The sequence below is a fragment of the Vanessa tameamea genome, chromosome 15, assembly GCF_037043105.1.
Source record: "Vanessa tameamea isolate UH-Manoa-2023 chromosome 15, ilVanTame1 primary haplotype, whole genome shotgun sequence".
NCBI classification, from domain to species: Eukaryota; Metazoa; Arthropoda; class Insecta; order Lepidoptera; family Nymphalidae; genus Vanessa; species Vanessa tameamea.
This window is the reverse complement of record NC_087323.1, coordinates 4041609-4054509: the sequence shown is the minus strand read 5'-3', so window position 1 is coordinate 4054509 and position 12901 is coordinate 4041609. Positions and strand designations below refer to the sequence as shown.

The 12901-nt window shown below is 32.2% G+C and overlaps 1 protein-coding gene across 3 annotated transcripts in view; it reads left to right on the top strand.

The window, feature by feature from the left end:
• Nucleotides 1-9769, top strand: part of LOC113399047 (uncharacterized) — a 48418-nt gene extending 38649 nt beyond the window's left edge. The window contains exons 1-2 of one of the 3 annotated variants that reach the window (XM_026638061.2): nt 365-606; nt 7005-9769. In XM_026638061.2, coding sequence (XP_026493846.1) covers nt 7006-7503 — 498 coding nt within the window. In that variant the 5' untranslated portion in view covers nt 365-606; nt 7005 and the 3' untranslated portion in view covers nt 7504-9769. Of the gene's footprint in view, nt 1-364; nt 607-6348; nt 6596-7004 lie in introns of those variants that run through there. The other 2 variants (XM_026638060.2, XM_026638062.2) reach the window with 2 other exon arrangements.
• The last annotated feature ends 3132 nt before the right edge of the window (nt 9770-12901 follow it).

Here is a 12901-nt window from a genome sequence, read left to right as displayed (position 1 = left end):
AAGTTATTATAATTAATCACATAACTACCCATTAGTTAATGAAAATATTAAACAACATACTGCAACATTATTGAGTTTATGAAAGGTGCGACAAATATTCAGTCAACTTAACATCTTATCAAACTAAACGCCTCATTAGTAACCGAAAGGTGGTATTCAAAAAAGGTCATAGCCAGAGCTATAAATAAAAATGATTAAAGGCGATGGATTACAGTAAATATAATGAGGTATCCTTAAAGGGTCGTATAGCTTTAGCCCGTAGGACTGGGGTGTTTCCCAGCGCGCCCTCTGCCATCGGAGAAGTTTCTGAACGAACGCCAGCACCGCCATTACGCCACGCGCGGCAGCGGTCGGTCGCTAGCGTTGTCAGTTTCATCAGTTTGGCGCGCGAAGCCGTACAATGCACACGTAGATATCACTTTCTCAATTCAGTTATGTAGTGTTCGCCTGTTTGGACAAGTGTGAAGTTGATTGTTTCATGTGATACAGCTTGTTGAGATTGGCATTATGTTTGAATTAAGCGTATTTTTAAATAGTTAAGTGGACTTATGAACTTTACAACAATTGGTGTATAATATTTTTGGAGTGTTCTTTGTAGTTTAAAAGGTAAAGATTGTTTTAAATTTACGTACTTACCTTATTTTATATACTTTATACTTTTTTTTAATTAAAGATTTTTTTACTTTTTATTAATTAACAGATTTTTTTTTCCCATTTAGAAGATATTATTTCGTTATAATATTTTTTTTTGTATTTAATAGGGTACGAGTTTCTTTACAATGATTAACATATTTTCTCCTATAACTTATTCTGGTACCTACCTTAAACGTCTACTCTTGACCTAAGCCCTTTAAATATTAGTTTAAATATCCAGCGCAAATGGATTGGGCTTTAAATTGGGTCATTAAATACTACCATACATAAGGCATTTAGATAAAACGATAAAAATTAAGAAAAGGTAATTTTTCAAAATCTTTTTAATAATAATAACAATAAAACTTTGCGACTCATTGATAATATGTTTTTTTAAACCGCCACGTTTGTCATTTCTACCTGACCAATTGTTCGTAACAGAAGCGATCTCTTTCACTCACAGGAGTAGAACCGTATGACGAACAATTCTGGGATCTTCGGAATAGGAATTTTAAATGCAAAACGGTTGAAATAATTTCATTAATTTTGATTGTATTAACTAAACTATTGAGTGAAAATTGATATGACTTTTAAAATTGATTACGCAGTATTACTATATATATTTTCTTTTCGATTGTGTTTATTTTTTTATATATTATGTATTTAATTTAAGAAAAAACTGTCTTGCGTGGTCGTATTAATTATGGCATAAAAATATAGAATATGTACATTTCAAGTTATTTCACAATATTATAAAGCTAACTGTTTATTTTCTAATAATTTATGTTTGAGATAAAGTTTTATATTTTAACCAGGAAATTAGTTTGCCACGAGTTTTTCCTTTGAAATCGCGTAACGACTATTCTTTGATGTGATGGGAATAGGTAGGAGATTTGTGATTCCGTACTATAATTATTGAACTCGCTTCTGCGAAAGCCTCCTCGGTTAAATATATTATTATCTAATTCGTTATCTGTGGTAATGTGCTGATATTCAATGATAAGTATTTCCAAATTTTTACACGCTAAGTATTAAAATGCTTTTTTTGTATATTTTTTACCTTTAGACCAGATTACGTCGATATTTATTATTGTTTTATTATATTATTAGATTGTTCTACAATTGACCACGCCTATACCCCGCAAATCAAGATCATTTTCTAGTACATCTATTTATTATCAGTTATCAAAACACAAAACAGTGTTTTGATATCAAATTATTCTAAAATGCACAAAAGCGAATGATGAAAAATCTAAGACAGATCGATCGTCACGTACGATTACGCTAACCTCTTGTTACAATATTTCTTTGTTCAAATTAATGCAATTTTATTTAATGTTGATATTCCACTATAAATTAAGTAATATACGCAGTCAATAACTCTTGAACGCGTCGACTGCGATGCCATTACTCGTGATTTATTCCCGTTGTATCGCGTCCATTGTCTACTGTGGCCTATTAACTTTATGCGTGCCTCATCCAAAGCGGGCAAGGTATAGCGTTCATTATATGGTAATTCTGATTAGCCCTCGTGATAAATTACATGCTATTAAATGATATAGTTATTGTGAACTGTTATAATATATTAACGGTAAAAGTGTTCTGCATAAGAAAAAGACTGAGCAATCAAAATCGTTATAAAACATATCGCACTTGGAAAGCAAAAGTGGTACAGATGAAAAATAGAAAGCTATTAAATAATTTGATGTTGTTGGATAAAGAACTAGGTATATAACCACACTATTATTTGTTTCACATTCATTAGTAGCATTTGATCGTTATATACTTCAATTAACTACGTATATTATATATACACAAAGTTTACATATCATAATTATTATGTAAATAATAAAATTTTCGTTTATAATTTAACCATAGACTAGGTTATCTCGATGTATATTTTTGTTTAATTATACTCACAGATTGTTCTACAATTGACCACGCCTATACGCCGCCAATCAAAGCTATTTTCTATTATTACTAAACTTATCTGTATCGCATTTGATTTGATAATATATTATACCATAAAGCACAAGCCTATGTTAAAAAATTATGAGAAAGAATGGCGCCAAAATATCTGCCATTAATATTTATATCTTTAACCGTTATTAATTTTTTTTTTCTTTAATATAAAGTAGATAGGCCGACTAGTAAACGGGCCTGGTGGTAAACTGTCATCAACGCGAATGCAGCAACAACCTTGGTAATTCAGTTTCTCTCCCTTGTGCCTGAAGTTACACTGGCTAACCAAATGCTTACCCTTCAAACCGGATCACAACAATACTTAGTAGGTATCGCTTGGTGGTACAATATATTGTGATAAGTGTACCGCCATTTTTTTCATACCAATACTTCACCATATTTATATGGAATGATATATAAATTAAATACACCATTTCGCAATATTAATATCAATTTTATAAAATCTGCCAAAGATACGAAATAATATCATTCTTTGTTTATTACGTAACATGCGTTATCAGAACATTTGATAAACTGTTCAAAATAGCCTTGTACGTTCTTTTGTCTATAAACGAATGATAATTTCCTATAATATAAGATAATTGCGATGATTTTAATTTTACTAGTCAAACCTTAAAACATGTATAAAGTATTGATTCAATCTTTTTAGGGATTTTACTAATAAAACAATTAAGAAATTTTAATGTATTAGGTATACCTACTTCTATGTTTAAATTGACATTACAGTTCTAGGTAGGTTTTACACACGAGAAGCATGTGGGAGTTACCTTTGCCCTTTTCATGACTGACAATGTATATATTTGCAACTTTTTCTTTGTATCGATAACAATATAACTCGATATGGTTATTTTAAATGAATAAGCTTTACTTTAATTAATATACGAATTACAAATCGTTATTTTAGTGACAAAAACGATATAAATATATTACTTCAAGAATTGTTTTCGGTACTATTATTCAAAAAGCTTAAAGTAGTTTATGGTAAAAAAAGTGAATCATTTACACATTTGCTCCTCTGTAGTGTCGTGTAAGTCCATGCAATTAGCAACGCCTAACGGTGTTTTCAAAGATACGAAATGTCTGTCAGCAGTCCCTCAATTGGACCAGTTTAAGTTTTGAATTTGCGACAGAAAGTTTAGACAATAGTCTTACAATGGTAACTATATTTGAAAATTGCGTTGAAATTTTATCATAAGATATTACTGTTCGTTATGCTCATAGTACCGTTTCACGCCTACATTCCACGATCAATCACATGTGAGACCTCTTTCAAGAATGCGCTACTAACTACATCATGAGGCCTTGAGGGTTAAAATGCTGAGCCACGCTTTAATTCTAAAATTAGATTTATTAACACAAAGGTATCCAATATAAGTGGCTGTGGTTAATTAATTACATACAAATCAATCTCGCGTTTATTAATAACTATTATAATATAATTGACTTGAAATTAATAATTAGCATTTTAAACAAATGTTAGATTACGTCGTGTTATAAGTTAAGAGGCCGTATTTTTTACTCAAATTATTGGTTTCGGAAGCCGTCGTCGATAGCCGATAACTGAGTGAGTATACGCCATTTCTATTCGACAAAATTCGGACGCGAGGGTCGCTCGGTCGTTGTACTGTCGAAAACCAGAACAATCCGAACGAATAACGCTCCTGACTTAATACATTTAATACTAGCAGTTACTTGCCTTTTTGAAATGATGCCGTAATGTTTTCTTGCAAGAAATTGAAATAAACTACATGTATTACATACAAATTACAGTATTTTAATTTTCATATATCATATACTACGAGTATATTATATGTGACTTTTCGTTTGTACTGACAAACTAAAATCTAATTAAATCATACAATTAACTATACCGGGGTTATATGATTTTTATTTATATTGTTATGAATTTTTAGTATTTAATTTGAAACATTTAAAAACCATATTTAGTTATTTCCTAGAATCCTACACAATTCTCTAATTTTGTTGTCGTTTATCGCTCTAAGATCTTTCGGTAGAATGTCATTTGGTTTCGTGCTAGCACGCGTGTGAGACAGAGAAAAGAAAGTGCAGGTAGTATGTAACCTCGAGACGAGTGGAGTTAGATTTATTAGATCGTAACTGTAGGGGTCGGCAACACACGGTCGACTGTCGCGCTTTCGTCTCAAAAAATAAAAAAACAGCTCCACTACGTTCAGAATACAATATATTCAATCTAGTGTCAGCCGTCATTCATTGCACTGTTAACTTGGTCCAAGTTAACAACAAGATATTGTAATTTCTTACAAGGAAATATTGTCCTTCTTTATGATTTGTGTTACCTACATTCAAATTATAGTATTTTAGTTTTCCTGGCTGAATATTATTAATAAAATTCATTAATTATTATTATTTTAAATTACTATAAATTATTATTTTTACTAACGCTGCCCAGCATTCTTGCCACCATTTCATGCGGTCAAGATACAGTCACTTTTTTAATTCATATTTGTATATTTTTAAGGACTTAATAATTTCTTGCGTAAATAAATGTATAAGATTTTTTCCTATTAAGATATCATATTTAAAACTTTGTCACATCGTCCAGAGATTTATATTATTGTGGTATTTGATAATCGGCTTTCATTCAAGTAAATAAAACAATTAACATCGTATTTTTTAAAATTAAATCTTTAAAAAGAAAGTGAGATAAATTTGTTGCTTCTTTGTTAAAATATTGTACAATTTCTATCTAAAATGAACTTAACCAACAACTTTCACTGTTCTTTGATTGAATTTTGTTGGCAGTAACTAAAAAAAATTCTCATAATAATTGATTATCTATTATTAAGTTAGTCACTTCAAATTTTTGGCGATATATGAATGCCACAAATAAGTTTAAATAGTCTATGTGAGTAGTTGCTATTAATAACATCACAAAAAGTTTTAACTCAGTTAATTATGTATGTGTATCTTTAGAAGGACGGCTTCAAATATTACATAAGAGTTGAATTTCGGTTGAGTACTTGCGTAGTCAAATGTCTTAGAACTTTGTCAAACCTCGAGTGGACCCAATATGTTTTACAAGATGCAAAGAGTACTTCGTCATTCTGAAAGGAATAATTTAAGCTATTGTTTTGGATTGGATGGAGATATTTCTCGACCAATAACCAGAAACTTGTTGGGTTTTCTTATCTAATTCCATTTGCACTTCCATTGCCGAAACCGCCCAACTAAAGATGATCTTATAAGGCAATAGCTATTTCAACATTCTCAAAAATATGTATCATGTAATTATTAACCCAATTGCTTTTAATTTTAAATATGAATTGCTTATTCATTATTTCAAGTATGACGGATTGTACATAGGTTTTCCTTAATTCGTTTTCAATAACGATAATAATGACTGGCAGAGTCATTAAGTGAGATTTGATTTCTTTATAAGTTTTGATTCGTGCTAGTATATTTGCTGTTTATACACGAGATCCGGTTTTGTCTTTAGAGTTCTACTAAATGTGGATTGTTTGATTAGACAATTTGCTCTTGCTCCTTTACAATCAGGTGCCATCGATGGGTTTTAACTGATTAGCTCGTCGTTGAAAGCTTTTGTGTCGTAAACAAATAGAACGAGTCATTACAGTCAATAGCGTCTAAATGACGGTTTATAGTCTACGTCACCCGCTTCCTCTCTGCACGTACGTAGCCGTACACGGGTGACGCAATTGGCTTTTTCAATGTCTTATCTACAGTGAGGTATACTGTCATTCGTCGAGTGATCGTTGAGCTGCGCGCGCGCGCCTCTCGCGCAATTTAATTCTGTTTCACTTGTTTGTGTTGCCTTTATACTTGCTCACCGCCGAGGACGAGTGACGAATAGCGCTCTTTCAGTGCTTGTGTTTTGAACTTTTTGTGATATTTGACGTGTTACTTGTTTTTAATTATTTAATCGTTCGGAGATGTACATGTCAGGATTTTTTATTATCTCCTCTGAATTATCAGCGAGGTAGGTGTAACAATATTTATAGATACCTTATTAATACTTAAAGAATATTTACTTAGTTTCTTGCTCGTTTTATATTATGTTACGATAACGATTGCGGATGGATTATATCAAGTGCGAATCTTATTGGCCCGTTTAGGCATCGAGGCATTGTTCTTTGACCTAGTACTTGCGTCGGCTCAGTTTATTATTAAATTCGTTCCGCGATACGTTAATAAACATTTATGGATACGACAACTTTTACATTTTTGACGCCTTCGTTTCAAGTTCGGTTAACGACATTTTAAATAAATCTTTCGACACAAATTATTTGATTATGTATATTATATGTTTATTACTTTATTTTAAAATACCCAATTCGTGTTTAGGATTTATTTAAATAAATGCTTATATTTTATTATAATTGTTGCAGAATGACACCGCAAGAGGAGCGGGAGAGCTCGCGAGGAGCCGAGATTGCGGACGCTTTTGAGGACGACATGTTCGGTCCGTCGCGAACCGAGCCAGCCGCCGCCAGACCCAAACTTTCCATGATCTCTGCACGACTCCGCGCCAACGAGGAGCGCAAGCGAGTTATTGAAATTTGCTCGCAGAAATTGGAAAATATCGAGGACCCTGCACGAGATCTCAGACGCTCTGTGTGCATAAATAACACATATTGCCGTCTTAGTGAAGAAGCTCGTAAAGAAAAGGAAGCTAGAAGACGACGGGCGAGAGAAGAATGCGATGACTCATGGATAGGAAAAAAGGCTCGACGTGCTGTCGAGGATGAATGTCTCGCGCTTTTAGACGCAATACCTGAACTAGGCGATGCGAACCTTGGCTGCGCACAATTAGCGCGGCAGATGCAAGATGGTTCGCGACAAGACGCCCTTTTGCCGCCTGGACTTCTAACAGTGCTCGACTCATGACCGCGCCGCACTGCGCACGTACACTCTTCGCTGTGATGCCAGCGCCCCGAGTGAAGTATTCACGCGAGCCGTAGGCGCTCGAGTCGCTGACCGAGTTTCCGGGCGCGTTTTGAACAAACTCGCCCAAATGTGCCCGATGCGTTCCGGATCGCGGTCGAGCGCAACTCGCAACCTGACCGCTGGACATCTCATTGATAGAATTCTCGTTACCCCGAAACGGACAGTTGACGTTTAGCCAATTCTTTGTTATTTAAGAGAGGTACTTACTTTGTTAACGTGTTTTTATTATTTAGTGAAAGTTGCTCAGGTGCTGCCGACGGGCACGGTCCAATTAGTGTTCGACGATCACTTCTTTTATCGGAGGACCAGCAGTGTGTTTTGTTCGCGAACACGTCGAGTTGCAATTCAGACCAGGAGATAATACAGTGAGGACGTTCAACGGTTAACATTGGAGTTGTAGATTTTAAGCCATAATTATTATTAATGCATTATTGTACTATAAATAATTAAATAAATTCGTGATTAAGGTATAGTGCAAAACATGTGGGAACGGTTGCGCAGAATTTGTAGATATTTTTTTAGTGATTTGGATAGTTTTATTTCAAAACAAATAACGTACAAAGAATATGCGTTCACGAGCTCTACTCTAAATACAATATGTAATCTTAAACTACAACAGTATTTCGCATCCGATAAAATTTGAAAGTAAAAGCCAAGTGTGCTTCGCTGTGATGAGTGAGACGGCACGCTTATTAAGAAATACTTGGTGTTTATAGGGGGCAATCGAATGTTACGTATTATCGTCGTATCATATGCCCGTAACAAAAGAAAAAACCTTATAAGTGATGACGTGTGATCGTCGTCGACACTCGACAACAGATGAGCATAAGTGACCTTACTCGTGTAGATTTGCAAGGCCAAACGTTGGGCCGAATACCCAACGTTTGATCAAACGTGCATTTTAATAAGTCTGATTTTACATTCGACTGTTATAAAGCGATATCAGTTTGTTTTAATTTATATACTTTTTTATGTTACCTTATCTCACAATTTACGCTTTGTTACCATTATGATTTATAATTGGTTGGATATGCGATCATTACGTACTTATCGTTACTTAGCGAATACATGTTAAATGTGTTGTCATTGTTAATTTATTTTAGACGATTGATTTAGTTAAAAATGTATCGGAATGGTAATCTAGATTGTGCAATTTTCACGTTTCGGTCGGTACCTACATTGTGCAATGGAATGAGGTTGAAATACTTTATTAAAATCTTAATTGTCGCAAAATATATTGGTAGTAGCCCGTTTCGCCCCCTCTGAATAGTAAATACCTGGAGAAGGGCAGGGAGTGCAGTGGGGGAAGTGGGGGCGAAAAGGGTGGCGGAGTGGGACGCACCGTTCCCAGTACCTCCTGTGATATTAGCCTAGCCTGTATGTCGTATTTGTATTCTGTGCTAGTTTCCCCATCCAACTTTTTTGGAATTAACGCTGTGTATAAATAATGTGCTTATTAAAATTGATTCCTTTTCTATATCGGCCATTTTATACGGATTAACCGGTTTTTCGAGTCACGTACCCGACGGTAGTGCGTTTAGATGTTTTCTTCACTATTGTAATGTAATGTAGTTGTTTCTTTTTTTGTATGGAGTTTGTATGTTGATAATAATTGTATATTGTAAATTTAAGTGCTTGTATGACTTTGCCGCCGGGTAGCTTCCGGTATTTCACTAAAAAAATATGTCGAACGAACTTTTCAAAACTACGCTATTCAAAAAAACAAAACTTGGTAGCAATTTCAAAACGCGATAACATCATCCCTTTCACTCAATAACGCCGTCCTTATGAAAGAGTAGGACAAATATAAAGCCAAAGTTGCTATCGAGTTGCTTTCTTGAATACGTGTCCCAGATCATGTTCACTAGTTGTTAAAACAGAAACCAAATGTACTTTTAAAAACATATTGTAAAACGCACATAATTATGTATTACGAGTAGATTTTTTATTATTTCATAATTTACAAAACAGAGAGGTTATCGTTTCAAGTAATTTATACTTATGTTTTATAGTTTAATTATCGCCTCTTTTAGAACAAGCCGTTGCAATTTGTACGCGTAATTTTATTGAAAAATATCATTGTTTTTATTTATAGTTGAACAATAGTTTATGTTGAGACAAATAAATATGTTTTGCAATGTATGAGGGGAACCTATTTGTTTGTATGAATGTAATAAACAAATTAATAAAAAAGTCTTAAGTCACACTATTTTAGTTTTAGTTTGTCATGACCTAATATCATCGTGTAACAATACACTTTAAATAACTTACTAATATTATGACGTAAGTCGATTTTTATTATTATATCCAAAAAGGAAGGAAATTAAAAAAATATATTGCATTTTTTTTTAAATCGCTTTACTCATAAACTTCACTAATTCATAATAGTTGTCTAAAGCTCTGCACATAGGAATGGGTTTTAGTAATTGCTATCCTTACCTAATTTATTCGGGTAAACGATAATGTCGATGACTAAGGAGTGCTTCACAAAGAACTTTAATACTAAAAATGTTAGTCACGCATTGTAGAATAACAATAACTGCAAATTATACGTCTATTCCGAGTGACTGAATAAAGTGCGACGTCTTTTGTCTTTTATTAAAATTTACGGTTGCTTGTTTAGTAAAAAACTATTTTTGCGATCAATAAAGGGTGAAATATATTTTCTACGTAAAAATACTGCTGCATAAATCAATTAAGAATACTTACGCATTTATTTGAAAAAGTTTATATTTATACTTTTTCTTATTTTTATTTAGAACATTAAGCATTGCTAATCTGTATCAAAGTTGTGTATTATAAACTGTAACATTCCCGCGCGTCATTACAGTGCCACATCTAGCGTATTATCGGAGGTTAATGAGCCAGCTTTAAGCCGAGTGAAGAAATTAAACGCATTTTAAAGTCGTTAGCAAACAAATACATTGCCAAGCTGAACGTTGGGCTATTTTAGAAACATGTTATCGTGTTTTGTTGTGAACAAACACTTGTCATTCTATAATAAAAAAAAAATGTATATCAATAAAGTAATTCACAAATACCTAATTTAATTACTAGACCTTTTTCATTCAGAAAAATACTTTTCTAAATTTGAATTCTTAAATTAGTTTATCGTTCTTAAAACAAAATTAGAATCTGAACGCTACCACATTGTTTAAGGTACAAATAGTGAATCCTGTTTTGGATAACGGCGCTTGGATATAAAGAGGCGATGTAAGCAGTTTAAAACAATAAACTTAAGAGTTTTGTAAATGTTATGATTATATTATTGTGATTAGCTGCTATTTTATAAATGTTTCCTGTCTTAGGTTAAGAGATGATCATTAAATAAATATAAATTAAAAAATTAAACTTTGTTTAATTTTAAACATCGAACAAGTTCTTAAAATAAATTAAATATTTTAGCACAGTTTTTTTTTATAATTCAAGAAATTAATATGAAACTTTATTCATATTGACAGTATTAACGAATAGAAAAAATAAAAGCAAAAATGTAAATCTTTGAAAAATAATTTTAAGATACAAAACGCAATAGTAAAACATTTGCAACATTTGTTATTTTTAAAATATAAAGATGAGTTTTAAAACTACCATACTCTATAACAGCCAAACATTTTGTAAAATTAGAAAATACTAGATTTTGAACTATATTATATAAACAATAAACTAGATAGTGCAACTGCTGAGAATTCTTCAATGTAGCAACACTAGCAACGTAATGTGTTATACAAACAAATGCTAAATGTTACATTTTAAAACTATGACATCACTGACATCGTTTGAGTAAACCTAGACTCGGTTATACCCATTCATTATATCCGAACAATATATATTGTTCTTATATACCAAGTATTACACTCATTCTTACTAAATGAATAACATGAATCCACTTTTCGATATACTTTGTTTTTCTAATACGATAAAAACTATAATCCATTTGCAACAATTTTTAGACCGACAAATTAATTGATAAAACGATTTTTTTATTTTCAATTTGTTAAATTATTAGGTAATTATTAAATAAAGACATTCTGCAATATAAAGGCTCATTAATTTGCATAAGAGCGGGATAATGGTTCTTTTCCTAACATATAATATTATTTTTAGGCATTAATTCTTCTTTCATGTTATGAACGGAATATTTTATAATGTGGCCAATATTTATATTTAAATGTTAAGTCTATATTAACAGTTATATTTTTCAGTAAGAGTCACAATTCGTTGTAAACTTCGGAACAAATGCTAAAAGAATATTGCTGAAAGTATGAACAATAAACCATTGTTCTCTGTTGTCTATGGTAAGATAAACGGATTGAAATAAGCAATTAATCTATTCAGCATATTCACCTTTTCTATTAACTTCGATATAGGTATTTTTTATATTAATGCAATTTATAAAGAGATGAAAAATATAGGTACGTGATACTTATAGTCTTTGATAAAGCATAGACAACAAAAGGTAAAAACTTCTAAATTGCGAAAAACAAAAGGTTTCTTATAATTCAAAGAGAGCGTAGGCGACTTGAGATGTTAGCTGAAGATTCTTTTTAATCTAGACTTGCTTATGTTAAGCTATTCAATATTTTATATTACGTATCTTCACTTAGAGTATTTGACTATAAGAACGTAAATTTAAGAAATTAAAATTACTTTGGGATACAGTACTAATATAAGTTGAACAGTAATAAAGTATTATTTTATATGATTAATGACATAATTAATTAATTTTAATGCTTGGTACAGAAAGGTATATGCAATGGAAAATAATAATAACAAAAATAAAATAAAACTATACAGAAATTTTATAAAAAAATGTAGGCGGACAAGCAAATGGCCCTGATGATAATTATGGTCACCAACACGAAAACATTTAAGCGATACCTTACATCACCAATGCGCCACCAACATTGGGAACTAAAATGTTATCCCCTTGTGCCTGTAGTTACTGGCTAAATCACAATTCAAAATACAATAATCAGTATTGTTGTTTGGCAGTAAAATAAGTGATGGGTGGGTGGTACCTACCCAGATGGGCATAATTATACCACCAGGTTGTATTATATGCTATAAACTAAAATAATATGAGTGCGAATTGGTCTGCCCACACTACACCTTCCAATTTGAAGTACATAGAAACACTAATTATTTCCTTCATAAGCTCCTAGGACCATATTTATAAAAAATGCGAAACTTTATTTGATATAGGTTTATCTGTTTGGACTTTGGACCTTTAATGCATATGCATTCAATTTGACCCAAATGTTATTATGAATACTTCAAATTTAAAGTATTAGAGAAATTCAATTCAATTCTTAGTTTAATGGCTTTTAGTTGTGGT